This window comes from Antedon bifida, chromosome 7 (genome assembly GCF_963402885.1).
Source record: "Antedon bifida chromosome 7, ecAntBifi1.1, whole genome shotgun sequence".
Classification (NCBI taxonomy): domain Eukaryota; kingdom Metazoa; phylum Echinodermata; class Crinoidea; order Comatulida; family Antedonidae; genus Antedon; species Antedon bifida.
Genome location: NC_136232.1, coordinates 21596381 through 21618585, shown reverse-complemented (window position 1 = coordinate 21618585; position 22205 = coordinate 21596381). Strand labels below are relative to the sequence as shown.

Sequence of the window (22205 nt, the reverse complement as noted above, 5' to 3'; positions counted from 1 at the left end):
TCCTATACTTTACATGCATTAACGGAGACAAGTTTGACACAAATTGATCTGCATATCACGTGACTATAATCCAATGTCGTAACTCTTTATATATATGGCTCTGGGCTGGCCGAATGTCTAGCGCCCTCGGACCACCACAGGCTGGCCCAAAAAGAATCACAGACAAACCATGTGTTTCACGACCCCTGCTCTTTAAGAGAGGGACGGTTTTCCCCAAAATTAAAACAAAATGTACACAGTGGCAGGTCCAGAGGTCCCCCATCCGTAATATGATGTTTGTTTTATCATTTTTTATACAAGCGTGATTCCCGTGACAGTGTTGACGTCGTGATTTTCCCACAACAAGACGAGGGATATAGGGGAGGGGTAATTTTCCCTCATGGCCAACGCGAGAAAGGTCAACAACATTCTGTGCCGCTTTATAGCCGGATAAAATAACACTATAGTGTCGGTGGTATACACTGTTGTATTATCAAATTCAAGTATTCATTTTATAATTTGATTTTTCCCCTGCACCAAAAACCTGGAATACCCCCACTCCGCCGACTCGACCCCCCGGTGTCCTCCCTTATAGGCTTACGTCACCTAAATTAAGAAAATGAGACAAACTGAGAGTGTACTGATTAAGAAAAGCAAAATTCGAGTTTATATTCAGGTCAGTAGAAGTGGTTTTGAAATTCACGATTTAATAATTACTTAGTATTACATACGAAACCGCAACTTAGTACTCAAAAAGCTAATACAAGTGCAGTTAATTGTTTGACGTTAATAATGGAAGTATAGATGGCGTCAGATAATACATTTGACAAAACTGATAAAATAATAAAGGATAGGACTAATTAACCACAATAATGAAGGCACGTCACTCAATTTACGAAAAGTACAGTAACAGGAACTGTTCTTTAGTTTATTCTACAATACAAACTAAAGTAAATAAGTGTTATGACGTTTTTCCTATTGTGACGATTTGATGAAAAATACTAAATAATAATTGATTTAATTTGAGGAATTGCTTGATAGCAGCAATTATGTATGTAAATTTATGGATATTCACAAAAAAGCTAAAGCAAGCAAACAAAAAACAAACGAAAAATTAAAAAGGCTTGGTAAGCAGCCTAATCATGACGTCATCTCTGATAGATAGACCAAAACGAGAAGTTACCAAAATAGCTATTCAAAAATCTACCGGTATATAATTTATAATAATAATATTTTAGATGATAGTATATATTTTGACATGAATAGAAGAAAATTGTAAACCGCCTAGGCCTATATTAAATATTAAGAAATACATTTTTAAACGGTAACGATTAGGCAATCTGAATGAGAAAAAAGTCACCCAACCGAGAATCGAACCCGGATCTTCCGCTTGATATGCATATACCAGTGTGTCTATTTAGGTGGCTATTCTTAGGGCTGTTTGTATTTACAATATTACTCTAGAAAGTTCAGAGTTAAATACAGTAATTCTATTACCAGTCTAAAAACTATACGGTTTAGAATTGGTTATGCTGTAGGCCAACATCGTTTTTCACGGCTTTGGACCATCGTGGATAATTATACGCATTGTAAACCACGCCGGATATATTTCTATGTCTCATCTCCTTTACGATTAGCTACTAAGTTGGCTGTGTGGTTGGTATTATATGCAATGTTGAAGGCTTATTGAAAACAATATCCCTGATTGTAAAGGAACTATTCAGAGCGTAGGCAAATACGATGATGATTCACTATTATGAAACCAATGCCCTTTTGTATAATTGAAGAACCATTGTACCATTGAAAAAAACAAACTTTAGGTCTAAAGGGTGCGATAGCAAACGTGGTTTAAAAATATGTAGCGTGACCTAAAGATCATTTTTGAATCATTAGAATATTCCCACTGAGCCTCAATGTTATTAAAAAACGATAAAGTTATAGTTATCAGTTTGGTATCAGTATTAGGCCTATACTGTTGTTCTGAACTCACGACTAAAACTATGTACGGGCGAATAGACGTTTTCCAAGATCAGTTTGTAATACGGTGTATCTCCGTATTCCACCGTACCATAATAAATACATTTATATCACCTTTATGCACAAAATACAATTGTTCAATCATTAATGTTATAATGTTTATTATTACATTAATATATATTGTACCACCACCACCATGGTACCACTGTCTAACCTAAGTTACCGTATCAGTTATATGTATCAGCATAGGCCCACACGACTGAAAAAATTGTATGAGCAAAGTTTTCACTAAATCAACAGGTAATACGGTTTTATATCCGTATTACCCCTTATAATGTGACCTTACCATAAACAATAAATGTCTATCACCTTTACGCACACAATTCTCAGCTGAATGTTATATTGTTTCTTAATTTTAATTATTATGTTGCCACTATCTAACCATATTTTTATACCCACGTAACCCCAGTCCCATGTAAAATTCTGGAACCGCCACAACGTCGTGTCTGTTCACTGCTGTGTGTTCATTTACCCGGGTAAGTTTGGCCCCTGGAACCAAACGATATGGGTACATTACTAAGCTGGAATGGGCCCTGGATGGATGGGACATAACACCAGCTTGTCTAACAATGCAATACAATGTAAGGCAAACTGATTGTATGAATTTTATGGAGACATTATACGATTGTTATTATTTAAATAAGATTAATTAATTCGCTATTATTGGCCTTCTGTTCAAAATTAGAGCGACTATAAAGAATTACCGCTCTCTCAATTTATTGTAAATACTGCGCGATCTGTGTAATCAAATCGGTTGATTTCATGCATATCATTTGTTTTGTCATGCATGTAAAAATCTAATTTCGTTACTGTCAACAAGAGAAGCTGTGTTGGGACACTGCTGGGACTCTACCGTAAGTTGAGAGAGAAATATGTGTGGTATTTCGAGACGAGGAAATTATTGAGCTTTTAGGCCAAAGTGAGGATGCAATTCAGTTGCATTGCTTCCTTTTGCAATGGGCGAATATCACTTTTCTTATGCCTGTAGGCATATTTTACCATCTGTAATTGTCAAAGCCTTGCACATGCCATAATTGTCAGTCATTTGCCAAAGTACTAGCATCTCTAGTTGGTACTTGGCCTATAGATCGTAAAAACACCTGACCAAATATGTATAAAATACATTATGCATGTGTGTATTGATTTGTTAGTACTCGAATACATCACCAACAACAGTGTTGTTTTCGTTTTGTTCAATCAGTCATTTTGGTGGTGGAAGGGACCCGGAATTTACCTTTTAGTGGAGTTAGGAATATTTGAAAAGTTTGCAGCCTATCCATTCAATCTTTTATTTCGGAATGTCTGGTTCATAGAGAGTATAGTACATATAAATGAATTCAAAATAAAGAAGACTGTACTATAATTATGTACTATCCTCATCTCAGTGGCATTCCACCTGGAGAGTATCTTTGACTTGTAAAAGACTTTGTTGAGACTAAAACATTTTCACTCTATAGCTGCACTTAATAACAATGATTTTTGTTTTCATTTCACAAAATTATATCCTGGTTGGTACAGTATTCATATGTCGTAAAAATCACCTGACTACAATTTACAAATGCATGATAATATTCATCGAAACCACCAATTAATCGCAATATTTTTGAACGGTTGTTTTCAGTTGCTACATTTGTTCTAACCCGTCATCGCCTTGGGGAATTGGGTGGGGGTGTAGGGAGGTAGATGGGGACGTGTTCATAGCTTAGGTTGTTCTGTAAGGTCACACCAGAGGTAAAGTTGGCATTGACAAGTATACGTCTCGTTACACTGTTGACCTTTTCTAAACTCTGTTGCGACTTAATTTCTTAACGGGTCGTTTCCAGAACTGAATTGTATTTTTCCCCAGGTAGGTACATTATATTGACACGTACAACCTGGCTATGAACAGACGGCATTGTTAAATACTTTAATGCTCCAATGCTATGTTTGTCTACTGGTTTCGGTATGCTATTCGTACACTGAGCTATTATTATATCCACCAATAGGCCTACATATTATAATTCAATAAAGTATTGTGGGTTCTAGATGTAGTGTACACGGTACATGGCGTTTTGTTGAAATTTACAGACAAAAATCGAAACGTCGACCGGGTGTAATACCTGACATTATAAACAAACAACAGGCTGGGGAAAGTGTAAATTACGTCATGAAGTGTCCGATCGCTCCCCTTACTTTTCAAATGCTTAAAATGCATGTATTTTGTCAGTATCTCTGGAATATGGCAGCGGCAAGAGTGACAAAATAAATTTTAGCTTTGACAGTTCGAATTACGTAATTTGTTACAATAATCGCTATATACTCAACGGAGCGTGAGAATTTATTGGGTTCATTGCACCTTATAGTTCTACCTAGGAAGAATGGTTCCATTCCATCATTCAGTTAGCCTAACTCCTAGTAGTAAATAACGTGGAAATTTCCTTCCTGTTTAATAACCATACACCAATTTAACGTTAAATTGTTTCCCATTTCTATGTGTTGTTGGGGTTTTTAGGCTCATATTGTTTTCTCTTTAGCAATTTTGCCGAATTTGATAAATAAATGCTATACTAAATAATGTTTACAGTACGAGCCATGTTTTACGTTGCTGAGTCCGAGATACTACTATACTTCAAAGTTTCTGTGGATAGGCACTATAAGGCATACACTGTTTAAATCGACCCTCCATTTATTATCGAGTAAATGTGTAATTGCAGCCGTGTAAACGCGTGTTAACTCTCGTCAATCCAAACTGTAACAATATAATTATGTACGTTGTCTATTGATTAGTAGGACACAATGTAATTTGTGTTGATGATAACATAGTGAACCTCCTGAAGCTTGGTGTGGTTATTGGGCAAATATTTCTTCAGGTCCAGGATTCAATCCTGAGCTAGTATAGGCCTATCATGGTTGACACTCCATACTCTATAAGCCTAACTGAGACTTATGTTAGACCTAACACGATAAAGCTGATATCGTGACTAGATACAATTGCTTTTGGGTCGTGTGTATGAATCTAAATTGTATTAGGCCTAGTGTCAGTCCTTAAATATAACCTTTCAATTCTAGATTCGAACAATAGTATTAGTATTTACTTTCCCCTATTGTTTACGGCTAAATCTGTCTCTAAGTTGGATTTATTCAAATCACGTCTTAGCGTAAGATAGTACACTACACAAGACAGGATTACAGATCATGCAAATGCAGAGATAATCTAAAATTCTAATGATATTCTAGGCAGTGGTTTTCAATAACATTATACCTACACAATTGTATTCATAGGGCACTGATTTGTATTCTATACTGACAGCAAAGGACTGATTTTTGTAAGCCTGTTCCCCGTCATTGTAACTTGCTTTTGTCGAAAAGCATTCGAGTAGATATTATTTGAAGCTTGTTCCATTTTATGCCCAGTTGCACAGATTTATTGAATAGATTATTCTTTTCGTATTATTCAAAATACAAGTACAGGATACAACGTTAAGTTGGTATTCAGTATATCACACACAATAAAATAACGCACAGTGTTATTTATAATCTAAACATGGTTTTAGAAACATAAACAGTGTACATACTAAAATGTATAATATTTCAATACGTTTAGTTACATTAATAAACATGTATTCCGTACCATATTAAAACTACCTGCAGACTACTGCATATTCGTAAGGGATGGAATTTATGTGTTGTAAATATGCTATCCTCAAAGACCACATCAACATCCACTTAGTACGCAATCGCGCCCCGCCGCAATGACGTATTACACCCTGCCACGCACGTAATTGACCTATCGCAAGCGACGGATCAACAACACTTTCGCATGTGATTGGTCAAATTACTTTCGTTACGTGTACTCTTGTGTTGTGTCTAGTGGGAGGATTATACAACAAGTACTGTATCTAGATTTACCCTGTATCATAGGAATATTTGTATAGAGCATCACACATGTGTTTCACATGTATATCCTAGTATCACATAATACATAACCCTTAACCAATCCTTACACGATACAGGCACCACATGTATAATGCAAATGAGATGATGTTTTGCCATGATATTCCATGATACTAGCTGATATTGTTGGGCTATATTTTTGGGGATACAGCATCCAGAAACGGGTATTACTTCGTCCCCCTCGATCCCTCACTTAAAAGATATAGTGTCAAAATTTAAGGAAACATACGTATTTTCTTAATTCATAGAGCTCTGAATAATAACTATAGAAACGTGCTGAATAATATAGCCTCAAGCATCATTATACTTTCATTATAGGTTTATATATTTTTAGTATTATTATTTCCTTATACTAAGTTTGTCATTCGATTCGAAGTTTTGTCAACACGGAAGTCAGACATGAAATAAATTCCACTTAAGAAATATTGTCAAAAGACGTGTACAATAGACTCCTCGGGGGGTCTTAAATAAACAGTAAGACCCTCAAAGCGGGTGTAAAAGATTTTTTGGAGATGGTACGAACAAGTTCAATGTTTCTTTTTTGAGGAAATAAAATGTTATTTACTTTACATTTGAGAACTATATTGGAAATTCGAGCTGCTCTATTATACTACAGAGAATGGGTACCACAGTAAATTCCCCAAAAATGTCTAGTGCTTTATTTACAAGAACACAAATAAACATTCGGTTTAAGGCTGTATTTCCTTATTACATACAATAATAGGTTTCGTATCGCTATTGGATATACCAAAAAACTAAGTGTATGTTTTTACCGCATTCTTTTCTTTCACTCTCGTTTGTTTAAGATTGAAGTTATGACGAGACCTTTTAAATCAAACTGCGTTTAACATGGTATAAAACAATTAAGCTTGCTTTTGTTAAAAGCACAATAGAAATCCTTCGAGATCTTGCCCACTTTGCTTGGATACAAATCCCTTAAAATACGAACTAAGCCAACTGATTCAATTTTGATATGAATAGTGTATTCAGTACCTAAAATTACAAGATATATGATGAAATAGGCTTAACTATCGATAATTCTAAAAATATTGTTGATAGTTGTCAGTGGAGTCTTTATACCCAATTAACTATTAAACTCAGTTTTATATAAAGTTATACCATTACTTATGTATTGAATAAGAATTGAAACTACAATTAAGTTTAAGTTTTGTCTTAATTTATTTAACAACACAATCGGAATGTTAATTATACAATACCAAATAATCATAATAATACGTTGTAATCAATCACATTTCCATATAATTATTAATAAAAATAATAATGTATTTATAATAATTGTTATTGTCATTTTTAAAAATTTATACAATATAATATAAATAGACGGATTAAAACTTTACATTTCATAAATTTTATAAAAACTTATTATGGAGATTGAACAACTTTTAAAGCTCATTTTATACAACTTAAATTTAGAAGATTTGTTAGGCCTCGTACAAAAAATACATTATAATTAGGTAAATTTGTTATTATACTGAAAGAGCTAGGCCATTGATGTTTGCAGCAAATGTATCTCTGGTAAACAGTACATCGAGTTGAAATATAAATAGATAATGTAATTCCCTTTATAATTTAATGTGGTACGGTAATCCTCCACACAGTCTCGAAATTACAAAAATATTATAAATGATAATTACAATGTTATAAAAATAGCTGCTGACGTATTTGATTTTCTGAGCTAGTGGGACTTACATTATGTTATGGATAATTAACGAATACATTATAAATAATACAAATATACATAATAGACATTGTACACAGAAGCACGTAGGCCTAGATTGTGCCGTGTGGGCCGTATGTTATGAATATTGAACGAATACATTGTAAGCTAACTCAAATATACATAGACGTTGTATATACTGTATATAATATAAATCCAAAGGCAAATAACTGAAAAAATGACAATGCTGTGGGTATATATACAAGTAGGCCTATTGCAGTTTCATGATTATATGAAATAGTTAACGTACCAATATCTGATTTTACGACACATTATTTTTATTTACTTATTTTTGTTGCTAATAACAGTTATTACTCTTTGGTAACTCTTAAAAGCAATGTTCTATTACAAATGGTTTTCTGTTTTTAAACTTAATAATCTTATTTTATCTTGTTTTACTAATAATTTAAATATATAATTATTTATTTCTATATAAAATCGAACAGTAACAAGAATATATACATCAAAATATGAAAGATTTGATTTTTGGAAAATTGTTACATATTTATATTTGCGTTACCGATGGTCGTTTTTCGCTTGTTTCATAATACGGATTGGAGTCCATCGTATATTCCACACCTTCCACGTTATCTAATGATGGTTCAGACTTAGGTTCATTGCGAAAAGAGCTTTTGTTAACGACTGCGTATTGAGGGTCGTCGTTCATATTGATGGCAACATCACCATTACTGCCATTCTCCACATGATCATTTACACCACTGTGATCAACAGCATCTACATTAGCTTCTGGAAGTGCTTCTTCTTGGTTAACCTCTCCTTCAGGTTCGAGTCTTGTGTTATCACCATTTACTGGTAAAGTGTCTTTATCGTGTATGTTATCATATTCATGTGTAGAACTCTCAGTTTCATTGCCTTTTCCAAACGTCTTAAATGGATTATCTTGAGTGTAGAGAACCTTGTCATCTTTAGGTTCCTCCTCAAAGCCACCATTATCATCATAACCTGTATTCTGGTAATGTGTCCACTGAGTTGCCGTCACGGTTGTATCTTCATCGGGATCCGATTTTGATCTTCTGTAAAGCAGAATGACTATCGTGATCACAAAAAGCACGACAGTTCCACCAGCAAGACCACCAATGATATAATAGTAATCCTTTATTTTATCATCTATGATTTCAGCAACAGTTGTTATGATATCAGTCTCGGTGGTAACAGCGATACTACGCTGATTTGTTGTCGATGGTAACATAGTGGTAGAAATCATTGTGGTGGGATTTAATGTGGTAGACATAATCGTTGTTGTCGGTTCAATAGCCATTACACATATAGTATTATCAATGGTAAAATTATCGTTACCTTCTCCAATCGCATTCATAACTGAGCATTCTAGTAAGCATGGCGCCAGCGTCATGTTGTCAGGGATGGTCAAATTGTCATCTATAAGTATGACGTATACTGGTAACTCTGTTTCTCCATTTTTGAAAACTTGACAAGATACATTAGAACCAAAAACCTCGCATTCCATTGGCAAGCCTTCTTCTGAATCTTCCTGTTCAAGTGTCAGTGTTCCTTCACCTGGATCAATACATTCCATGTCAGTGTCACCAAGACACAGATTCCATTTAAATTGAGTAGCATCAGGATTAGAAACAGCTCCACACGTAAATGAAGCGTTTCCATTAGACAGCATTCCATTTTGGGTGATTTCCACGATAGGTTCGTGTTTAACATTTATTGTAACAGAACATTCATAAGGCATATTGAATATCTGGTTGTCAACAGTACATCTTAACAGAGCACCGTCATCCGCTGCTGTAACAGTGACAGAGGTTGACAATGTACTTCTTCCGGCGTTTTTGTCAGGTTCTACAGTTGCATTTAACAGTATATCAGAATTACTCAATAAATTCATTTCTACATTTGATATTCTGCTATTAAATATACATTCAAATGGAACTGTATCTCCTTCCTCTAGATTATCATCAACTGTGCATGTTGGTGACATTGGCTCATCATGAACACTGAGCTTAGCTCCGTCGCTACCTACTAAGAAGTCACCATTGCTGTCTGTAATGATACACTGGTAATTTATTTGGTCTTCTAAATCTTGTAATACTCCAGTGATTTGTAAGTTAAATGTTCCGTCATCTCCAATAATCTTATACCGGTCAAGCTTAAGTGTAGTTGATTCTACTACAGTTCTGTTGTGACTGTATTCAGTACTTGATTGAAATCTTTTCCAAACTACAGTGTTACTCCCAAGTCCGTCTACGGTGCAATACAATGTTGTGTTACCTCCTACAATTGCATCGGTGTCTTCAGGAACAGTAGTGATTGTAGAAGCATTAACAAATAAACAAAATGTATAACACTGAAGGAACAATAGTATGGAATTTGAATACATCCTCTCACTTTAATTAGCAATTCATCAAACCAAAAAATAATAGAAGAACTTCACGAACAGTCAGCTTTCATGAGAGTATCAATGGTTATGAGCGGATTGTCCGATTGTTAAGCTAATGTAACGGTTCAGTAACTTTAGAATTCTGGCAAATAGAGCTGTTTTTGTTGTTACGAGGTTGTTGTGGAATAAGAGCCTATAACGCATTCGCGAATCAGTGACTGACAGTCGCAGTACATTTCCTCATTATAATATTATATTGTTCTTTTCACTGTTTAGATAAACTGTAATTAAATAATATATAAATAAATTAGTGTGCAATATGTGTACGAGAGAGGGCGCAATTGAATACAATTAGGCAATGTTTATGTACAGGTAGTAAAGCAAAGTACAACCGAGTTTGTTTATTGAAAAAGTTTTGTGTGTTGAAAATAAAGCTGGAGGAACTCTAGACTCTATTTAGACAAATAATAATAATTTAATGAATAACGGTCAATACTCCATGTTTATTAGAATGCTTAGAATGAGATCAGAGAAGGTAAAGATAATCTTTTGAAACGACAACGATATCTGTCAACAACATCCGATCCAACCACATGTATCCACAACTGTCACAATCACGACTACTGTAGGCTACCTGATGTGTAAACTGATGACAAGCCAACAACTACTCTGGAATTTCTGCCACGCCAACAGTAGCTACTTTATAAAAATATAATTTTCAGATATTGATATATCAATAATTTCTTAGAAATATACTTATTGCCTGAAAATGTCATAACACTCACCCCTCCCACTTGTTTTCTCTAAAAAACAATCTTCTGAAATAGAATACTGTTGTTATATGTTATAATAGTTATATTCATGATCTATCTTACTTACTGATAATCATTCTTTATAAAATAAAACAATCAAAAATAATGTTAAAACGTCATCCATGACAAAAACAATAGGCACACTGCAGCATATATGAAAGCAATTCATATTAGTTTTAATCCATTGGCAATATGTATGAACATTATACAGGGTTGCCAGACGGTAGACAGCAAACCGTAGTCAGCGAAATAGGTTTCAGTAAGGGTTTCAGCAAACTGTAGTCCGCGAACGGGGATTCGGCAAAAACTATAGTCGGCAAACTGGGTTCCAGCAAACTGGGATTCGGCAAACTGTAGTCAGCAAACTGGGTTTCGGCAAACAGTAGTCAGCAAACTGGGATTCGGCAAACAGTAGTCAGCAAACTGGGATTCGGCAACCTGGGATTCGGAAAACTGTAGTCAGCAAACTGGGATTCGGCAAACAGTAGTCAGCAAACTGGGATTCGGCAACCTGGGATTCGGAAAACTGTAGTCAGCAAACTGGGTTCCAGCAAACTGGGATTCGGCAAACTGTAGTCAGCAAACTGGGTTTCGGCAAACTGTAGTCTGCAAACTGGGATTCGGCAAACTGTAGTCAGCAAACTGGGTTTCGGCAAACTGTAGTCTGCAAACTGGGATTCGGCAAACTGTAGTCAGCAAACTGGGTTCCAGCAAACTGGGATTCGGCAAACTGTAGTCAGCAAACTGGGATTCGGCAAACAGTAGTCAGCAAACTGGGTTTGGCAAACTGTAGTGAGCAAAATGGGATTCGGCAAACTAGTCAGCAAACTGGGTTTGGCAAACTGTAGTCAGCAAACTGGGATTCGGAAAACAGTAGTCAGCAAACTGGGATTCGGCAAACTGTAGTCAGCAAACTGGGATTCGGCAAACAGTAGTCAGCAAACTGGGATTCGGCAAACAGTAGTCAGCAAACTGGGATTCGGCAACCTGAGATTCGGAAAACTGTAGTCAACAAACTGGGATGCGGCAAACTGTAGTCAGCAAACTGGGATTCGGCAAACAGTAGTCAGCAAACTGGGATTCGGCAACCTGGGATTCGGAAAACTGTAGTCAGCAAACTGGGATGCGGCAAACTGTAGTCAGCAAACTGGGTTTGGCAAACTGTAGTCAGCAAACTGTATTTTGGTAAAACTGGAATTGGCAAACTGGGTTTCTGCAAACTGGGATTCGAGAAACTGTAGTCAGCAAAACTGTAGCCAGGAAACTGTGGGTTTCGGCAAACTGGATTCGGAAAACAGTAGTCAGCAAAATGGGTTTCTGCAAACTGTAGTCAGAAAATGGGTTTTGGGAAACTGTAGTCAGCAAGCAGAAGGTACGTGTAAGCAAATAGTTAGAAATCGAGCAACCACGTAACGCTATAGCTTAAGCTGATTTTTTTGTTCATTTTAGTTAAGCAAATCTTTAATTAACTAAAGTTGTTTAAATGATGAGGAAAGAACTGTAAGGAAACACTAAAACTCAGTCAGCTAATGCTCAATATAGGTAATAATTCACAGTAGTTCTGAGCATGTCAAAAACAACTAACTACAGGGTATCTTCAAAGATCGATAGGTATTTTCATTCATCTTTTTACGTTAAAGTTATTGAACCGTCGCATTTAGATCGAACAATCGGTAGGTTTGTTTATTACCACTGGTACTCTCATAGAAACTAAACGTTCGTGGAGTTTCTCTGCTAAATATCATTTTTTAAGTTACGTTCGAGAATGGCCTATAATGCGATAATAGTGTTCTTTCAGTGTTATACAATGTGTTTATTTGTTAATGCTTCTACAATCACTACTGCTCCTGAAGACACGGATGCAATTGTAGGAGGTAACACAACATTGTATTGCACCGTAGACGGACTTGGGAGTAACACTGTAGTTTGGAGAAGATTTCAATCAAGTACTGAATACAGTCACAACAGAACTGTAGTAGAATCAACTACACTGAAGCTTGACCGGTATAAGATTATTGGAGATGACGGAACATTTAACTTACAAATCACTGGAGTACAAAATTTAGAAGACCAAATAGATTACCAGTGTATTATTACAGATAACAATGGTGACTTTTTAGTAGGTAGCGACGGAGCTAAGCTTAGTGTTCATAAAGAGCCAATGTCACCAACATGCACAGTTGATGATAATCTGGCAGAAGGAGCTACAGTTCCATTTGAATGTATATTTAAAAGCAGAATACTAAATGTAGAAATGAATTTATTGAGTAATTCCGATATATTGTTAAATGCAACTGTAGACCCTGATAAAAACGCCGGAAGAAGTACATTGTCAACCTCTTTCATTGTTACAGCAGCGGATGACGGTGCTCTGCTAAGATGCACTGTTGACAACCAGATATTCAATATGCCTTATGATTGTTCCAAAACATTGAATGTCAAACATAAACCTATCGTTGAAATCACTCAATATGGGATTGTACCTTACGGAAACGCTTCATTTACGTGTGGAGCTGTTTCAAATCCTGATGCTACTCAATTCAAATGGAGTCTGTGTCTTGGTGACACTGACATGGAATGTATTGATCCTGGTGAAGGAACACTGACACTTGCACAGGAAGATTCAGAAGAAGGCTTGCCAATGGAATGCGAGGTTCTTGGTTCTAACGTATCTTGTCAAGTTTTGAAAAATGGAGAAACGGAATTACCAGTATACATCATACTGACAGATGACAATTTGACCATCCCTGAAAATATGACGGTCACTCCGTGTGTATTAGAATGCTTAGTTATGAATAAGATTGGAGAAGGTAACGATACTTTTACAATTGATAATACTGTATGTGTAATGGCTATTGAACCGACAACGATTGCGTCAACCACATTAGAGCCCACCACATTGTCGTCTACAACTATGTCACCATCAACAACCACTGTACGTGATGTGGAAACTACCGCTACTTCAAGAGTAACTAATGGCGAGGATACCACGCAAACTGAAGCTAGAGAGGCTGATGATACTAGCGATGATAGCGGTTTAGAGAAAGGCGTTATCATTATAATTGGCTTAGTTTCTGGTATAGTTGGTTTGATTCTGGTTAGTGTTATATGTAATCAATTGAAACTCTATTTAAAGAACAAAACCAAGAAAACTCCTTCTATTGACGCATCTCCAGATAGGAAAGAAAATGGGACACAATAAGAAAGTGTAAATAAAGTATCTCCCACGATGAATATAATATAGAGTTAAATAGTGACGTCGCAGATGCGAGTTTGTGCATTAAATCGCCTCATGGTATAACAACTAAATAAAAGACAAGTTGAACCTACCACACACAATGTATAAAGTGTGTAAAATGTGAACAGAACCATTGATTCTCTGAATAGGTTGGACGCAACAAAAACGTTCTCATCACGTGACCTAATAATTCTGTCGCTAAGCTTTACATAGAAGATGTATACTTCTCTCATTTAAATTTGATATTATTGTGTAGTCCCTGTGCCTCAGTAGATTAAACATAAACTGTATTAGTTTTTCGAAAATCCTTAAACCTATAGAATTTGTGCGGTCCGCACTTGCTATATTTGTGATAAAGAAACAATTTTTTAAATGTGTACATAAATACTAACAGAAGTAACATTCATTTACAACTTACGATGTTCGTGCGTAATTGAGACTATTTATATGGAATTAAAACGATACCGATAAATTTCGTTCCTGCTACTGTAAGAATATTTAATTTTTGTCAACGCACATTACGGACTACGTAAAAATGTGTTAATCTGTAAATAAATAATGATGTATTGTCTGGTTTAAAACATTTTGTAGTTTATTTTTACCTGGTTCTATCATTGTCTTTTCCCAGTATCTCAGTCTTATTTATCTCAGCTCTATCATCAGAACTTTGCTAGGCCTAGCTAGACAGAGTTTATTGTTACCTAGGCCCTACCTGGCAGCTGCTAGCCTAGTGTCTATATCCGGAATTATGGGGTATAGATTAATTATGATAGATTAAAAAGGCTAAATCTTCCTACGTTGATTTATGGAAAGAAAAGAGCTTCACTGATCCGGGTATTTAAAATCCTAAAAGGAATTGATAAGTTGGAAGTTGGAACAAATATGTAAACAGTTTTTTTATACTATAGGCGACATCCTCTGTCTGTTTTCTTAGCAGGATAACTCAAAAAGTTATTGGAAGATCTTTACCAGAATTAAATACAGATAGATATTATGTGTTAAAGGACCACTCCATTAAATTTTGGAGGCAATCCGGACAAGGGTCCCAATTCTGGAACACTTTTTAGTATTATTTTCAGACCTGCTAGTGTTAAAAGATAGGAGACAATTTTCAAAAGCCGGCGAGCAGTAACAAGTAAACTGAAATTGAATTTTCTTGATACCTTTAAACTCTGATACTATTGAATCATCTTAAACGCTAAACGTGTTAAACATTTGCTACTCAGTACGTTTTTGAGCAAGCATGTGTATAGGTCCGCATGTGAATAGTTCTGGTTTCTTTTTTATGTTTGCCATCCATCAATGTTGTTTTTGGTCTTTCTTTTGGTATCTTGGTCTTTCGCTGAACCTCTCTGGGTGCGATCTTAGCTGGTGTTTTTTCATTTAAACGGAGCAGGTGACCATACCATGTCACCCTTCTTTTCTTTACTCCACTCAATTTATCCTGTTCTTTTGTACAAATCTTCATTTTGTTTATTCTCTCCGGGCAACTTATACCTATTATTCTCTTTGAAATTTCGTTGAAATACATCGATTTCACTCTGTTGTGATACTGTCATTTTCCACTGTCAGTTCACAATTATACAAAAAGATGCTTGTGATGTATACGTATGTAGTCGTTTCTCTTACGCCTATGACGGTGGTAAGTAAAGACTATATTTTACATTTACAATAATTGATACAGTATTGGAATACCATCATCTAATTCTATATTTTGTCAAAAAAATTACCCAAATACAATTACTACTGCATTTAATCACTAAAATTAGGTGATTTAAGATGTTTGTTACAAATTAATAGTCATTCTTAGTACACAATAAATAATTAACTAGTTAATGGGACAAAATTAGAAACTGGTGATGGTGATCCACAAACCAGTATTGTACAGTGTTCTCCCAATTTAGAAATCAATTCTGGACAATTAAGCGAGGTACCGAATCCTATTAAAGTGATAATAATGAAAGTGTAATTGGAAAGTGTAAGATTTTATAAATATAGATAAAAAATGCACTCCAATTTACAAAATATAGTATCTGTCTGATTGTAACGTTAATACAAGTAGCTAGGCCTAGCCTACAGTACCAGTACGAGTAGTACTAGGACAGGTGTTTACAGAATTTTTAATACAGATTGAAAGCAGTTTATACCAGTTAATCTTGCTGGTAAAACCGGAGAACACTGCTATGATACCAAAAATATTATATGTAAATATAAATAAAAAGAAATAAATAAAACTTTAATACATATTGAATCAATTGATTGTTAACAGCAGCTGTGTCTTTCACACAGAATGAATTGGGAGTGTAAATAAACAAAACCATATAAAATGAATAAATATTGTCATTATAAACATTATTGTGGGTGAATAAGATTTTAGTCTACATACTATTTAAAACAAATAATTGAGCCATCAATACTTTTTTGCTATTTCAAGATCCAGAGAAACGGTGTCTCATCCAGAAAATATAAAATTATAATTCACTTAGACCTATTAATTAACAGAAGAATTTCCATCAATAAGCCTAAATTAATAATAATATTATTATCAGGTAGGCCGAATAAATAATAAGCCGAATCACTGGATGTTCAGCACGCCGCGCGTTCCAGGTTACTTACTACCAACAAAGAATATATATTACAAGAATGAGTATTCCGCGATTTTTGCATGAGAAATTTGTAACAGAGAGCTCCAGTGAGTGATGCCCGCCCTCATAAGGGCGGATGTATACATACTAAATAAGACTTGATTTAATAGATATTATACATGTCACGTTAAATGGAATTATGATAATAGTTTTTGCAATTGTAAACTATTTTATAATACATATTTATTAATAAACTAGTGTACATTCATTTTTACAGACAATTATTTACTAACATGCTAAGTTAGTTCACAAAAAAGGCCTAACACAGCAACACCAAAAATCAACGAATCGTTACTCAGCATGGCCTATTCTTTACCATTGCCGTGTACTACTCTACGCCCGGTAAATTCAGTATTGTTTTTATGATATAAATTAGTATAAAATACATGTTATTATTAGGACAAAATGTTAAATGTCATTAACATTTATTTGTTTTACCAGAAACAAGTTAAATATAGGAATATTATTAAACTATCCTTCGTGAAAACGCGTAAACACCAACACGCCCGGTTGATAAAGCAAACTGTTTACACGGCAGTTTTTGCTAAATAAATTGCATAAAACGAACAATTAAATATCCAAATAGTATTAAACATGATGTTGGCATGTAGTTGATAACATTTTTTATCATGAAAATACTACCGGTGGTCCAGCCTTTGATTTGTGAAACCGTCACAAAAAGTTGTATACATCCCAGATACATCCACACTTATGGCGGCGCCCTACCACATGGACAATATTACTGTTACAGGGAAAATCGCGGATTACTCATTCTTGTGATATATATTCTTTGCTACCAATCACAGTATTTCGTCGCATCTATAATAACCAAATGAGGGCGCTATGTATACATAGTTCAAATAGTTTAGCGCCGCGTGTAAAACGTAGTCTCCTGATGATGTGGACTAATCTTCGTGAGTTCGAGTCCCAGTAGATGACTTTTATTTACTTATTTCCAAACGCGAGTGTTGCCACACACAGTTAATATCAAACTCCTCGAGAATTTACTACGCAATGTTCCCCGAACCACCGGTAGATGGCGTTGTACACGACTAAAGCGTTTACTGAACACACTCAATTACTTTCGTAGTGTGAAATCAGGTTATGACCTAAAATATTGTAGCCAACATTTTGACATTGTATCGCATGGAACGCCTTACAATGGTTTCAAGAGGGTTGGAAATCGCTGAAAAACATGTCAACCAAATAGGCCATTACGATTACAGGATTCTTTTACTTTATGTGTAACCAAATCGTATGGTGAAAGGTGTTTCATGAAGGCCGCGCCAACTCTATGGAATGCTCTTCCATACCAGCTCCGCAGTGCTTCCTCCTTGAACATTTTTAAGGGGGAACTTAAAACACACTTATTTGTCTCATACTACAACAATGATTGATTTCAATTTGAATATAGTATATTGATGCCTATTTTTGTAATCTTGTATTTTTCTACTGCAATTTGTTTGGTCAATTATTGTGCAATCATATTTTTAATCAATTTAATTAAACTAAAATAAAAATTAAAAAAAAAATTAAATGAAATAATAATTAATATGTAAATAAATTATATTTTTGTAATCGTAGTTTAAGAAATTCCGACCTATTTTGTATATCGTTCATTTTATTTTTCTATTTTATGCGATTTTAATTAATGTACAGTAAGAATATTTATGACATAGTTTAAGAAATCTGATTTCGTATAATTTGAGGTTACTTTTGTAATTATTGCTTATGATGTTTGTCTTTATGATGTGAAGCGCCTTTGAGCATGAGTTTTCATGAAAAGGGCGCTATAGAAATCTGGTAAATAAATAAATAAATAGTATAAATTGACAGTACATGTTTAACGCGCAGTCGACAACGTCTTAAGTTCCAGATCATCCGTGGTTATGAAATCAATCGTCAATTGTTTGTTGACCTACTCTGTATTAACGGTCCAGTAACTTTTAATTGTGTATGCAAGCTTCCCTCTTCGTATAATAGTGTTATTAAAATGTTTGAACGTTACTGCTAGTACTACTGTATATCAAAATGGATTTAAACGTGTATGTAGGCAGTTAATATCATCCTCGGTATAGTTAAATGGATCAAATCGACGAAATGGTTTTACCTGCTGCATTTCTTTAAATTAAATATTGACGGAAGAGAACATACCAATATGATATTTGTTTTCGCACCTGAATTCCTTATTTGAATTAAATTAAAGAGATAGTTACACCAGGGAAGAGTTAAATTATAATTTAACTCTTCCCAGGTTACACGTTTTATTGTTTAAAACATAGGTATATATTGTAATATCTTGTTACAATGTTGATTCAACAACAGTTTTAGAGTGGTCACCAGACTGTTCGAAATGGAACAGTATGTTTTACATTTTCTCTTTTAGTTTAGTTTTATCTTTTTTTTTGTAAAGATTAACATTTTGTTGTAACAATTTGAAATTGATTTGGGCAGCTTTTGTCATCTTTTGTCATCTTGATACATTTAGGCCTATTTTACGCTTATTACAACACTTGTACATTCCTCTTCGCTTGCGATATTGATATGGAAGCTGGCTACTATTTTAACAATATGTATATAAAAGATTTTCTTTAAAAAAATAAAATTAGCTTTATATTTTTACAAAATTGGTGTTGTTAATAGTTTTTAATAGTTGGAGAATGTTGGCATATCGTTGAGAATTATATGTCAGTATTATTTTTTCCAATCTTAACTGTACAACATTAGGTAGGCCTACAAAAAGTATTTTGCATTTCAGGTCAGGGCTAATGGCATAGTTTATGTTACTAAAATCCCATATGGCCCTATGGTTTATATTTTAAAAATGGCAACTCTCACTTTAATTGTAGTAGTACTAGGACAGGTGTTTACAGAATTTTTAATACAGATTGAAAGCAGTTTATACCAGTTAATCTTGCTGGTAAAACCGGAGAACACTGCTATGATACCAAAAATATTATATGTAAATATAAATAAAAAGAAATAAATAAAACTTTAATACATATTGAATCAATTGATTGTTAACAGCAGCTGTGTCTTTCACATATATACAGAATGAATTGGGAGTGTAAATAAACAAAACCATATTAAATGAATAAATATTGTCATTATAAACATTAATTGTGAATAAGATTTTAGTCTACATACTATTTAAAACAAATAATTGAGCCATCAATACTTTTTTTCTATTTCAAGATCCAGAGAAACGGTGTCTCATCCAGAAAATATAAAATTATAATTCACTTAGACCTAGGTCTTTTCAATTAACAGAAGAATTTCCATCAATAAGCCTAAATTAATAATAATATTATTATCAGGTAGGCCGAATAATAATAAGCCGAATCACCGGATGTTCAGCGCGCCGCGCGTTCCAGGTTACTTACTACCAATCACAGTATTTCGTCGCATCTATAATAACCAAATGAGGGCGCTATGTATACATAGTTCAAATAGTTTAGTTTAATTATTTTTCAAGCAAGTTACGTGGCGCCGCGTGTAAAACGTAGTCTCCTGATGATGTGGACTATCTTCGTGAGTTCGAATCCCAGTAGATGACTTTTATTTACTTATTTCCAAACGCGAGTGTTGCCACACACAGTTAATATCAAACTCCTCGAGAATTTACTGGACGCAATGTTCCCCGAACCACCGGTAGATGGCGTTGTACACGACTAAAGCGTTTACGGAACACACTCAATTACTTTCGTAGTGAGAAATCAGGTTATGACCTAAAATATTGTAGCCAACATTTTGACATTGTATCGCATATGGAACGCCTAAAAATTGTTTCAAGAGGGTTGGAAACGGTGAAAAACATACGAAACAGTAGGCCTACATACAAAAATTTAAAATTAGTTTTATATTTTACAATAATTGCTTTACAATTGATTTGGTTGGCATTGATAACAGAATGAAATAATTCATTTTCTTTATGACTTACCTTGATAAAATTAAGTCTTGATATATTATCAGTTAATTATTAATATCGTAATTTAGAATCCAGAATTTACCAAGTGCTATACAATGCATTCTCCTATATTTGTTTTCAAATGTATGGTTCCGAACGTAAAATGTTGTGAGTATCAGCATAGTTTTTAATAGTTGGTAGAATGTTGGCATAATCATTAATTATATTTCATTATTATTTTTTCCAATCTTAACTGTACAACATTAGGTAGGCCTACAAATAGTATTATGCATTTCAGGTCGTGGCTAAGTGGCATAGTTTATATTACTAAAATCCCATATAGAGGCCCTATGATTTATATTTTTTTAAATGGCAACTCTCACTTTAATTGAATTTGAAAAAGGAAGTAGAACATTTTATTCAGAAAATTATCACACGACTAACTTTACATAAATGAATTAAACCGCTTTATAGGTCACAAAGCTGTTGGTTAACGGTGCGACGTGATCTTATGTAACTTAAACGTTTAGTACTAATACATTCTCTTCGACTATACATACACATCATGTACTATCAATTTATACTCGTGTTGCTCGTCCAGTGTTTGTTGGTCGATGCTTCCACAATTACTGTTGGTCCTCAGGACACTATTGGAATTGAAGGACGCAACGTAACTTTGTATTGCACCGTAGACAATCTGGGAGGTAACACGGTCATTTGGCATCGATATCAAGACATATCAGTGAAATACAGTGAAAACAGAACGATAGAATCGAGTCTAAATATGCCTGATCGTTATAAAATTACTGGTGATGATGCTGAGGGAACATACAACTTACAAATCACAGGAGTTACCATATTGGACGAAGGAGGCCAACAGTACCAGTGCTCAATCATGAGCAGTGATGGTGCGTTCGTCGATGCAAGTGAGCCGGCAGCTGAACTTAATGTTCACGAGGAGCCAATGTCACCAACGTGTACTGTGGATTTAAATACTATACACGCAGGAGATAACATTATCTTTACCTGTGATTTTAAAAGTTTGATACCAAAGGTAGAAATGAATTTAACGAATAATTCCAACACACTGTTAAGTGGAATTGTTGATCCGGTATTCATCAATCAAGGAAGTACCAGTTCAATCTCTTTTACTGCAACACCAGACGATAATGGTGCTGTTTTAAGATGTACTGTTGATAACCAGATATTCAAAACGCCTTATGATTGTTCTGTGACATTGTATGTTAAACATAAACCTATCGTTGAAATCACTCAAAATGGGATGCTACCTCACGGTAACGTTTCATTTACGTGTGGAGCTGTTTCAAATCCTGATGCTATACTCAATCCAAATGGAGTCTGTGTCTTGGAGACACTGTAACAGACTGTATTGATCCTGGTGAAGGAACACTGACACTTGAAACAAGGGGCTTGTTAAACGAATGCGCGGTTTTTGTTTCTATGGTATATCATGTTTTTAAAAATGGAGAAACAGAATTACCAGTATACGTCATAATAATAGATGACAACTTGATCATCCCTGACAACATG

The 22205-nt window shown here is 34.7% G+C and overlaps 1 protein-coding gene and 1 long non-coding RNA gene across 2 annotated transcripts in view; one reads left to right on the top strand and one right to left on the bottom strand.

The window, feature by feature from the left end:
• Window positions 1-22205, bottom strand: part of LOC144848575 (uncharacterized) — a 76713-nt gene that overhangs the window by 17073 nt on the left and 37435 nt on the right. The window lies entirely within an intron of this gene.
• Window positions 12626-14732, top strand: LOC144848132 (uncharacterized). The gene has a single exon (XM_078704825.1). The coding sequence runs from the start codon at window positions 12630-12632 to the stop codon at window positions 14064-14066; it is 1437 nt and encodes a 478-aa protein (XP_078560951.1). The 5' UTR covers window positions 12626-12629; the 3' UTR covers window positions 14067-14732.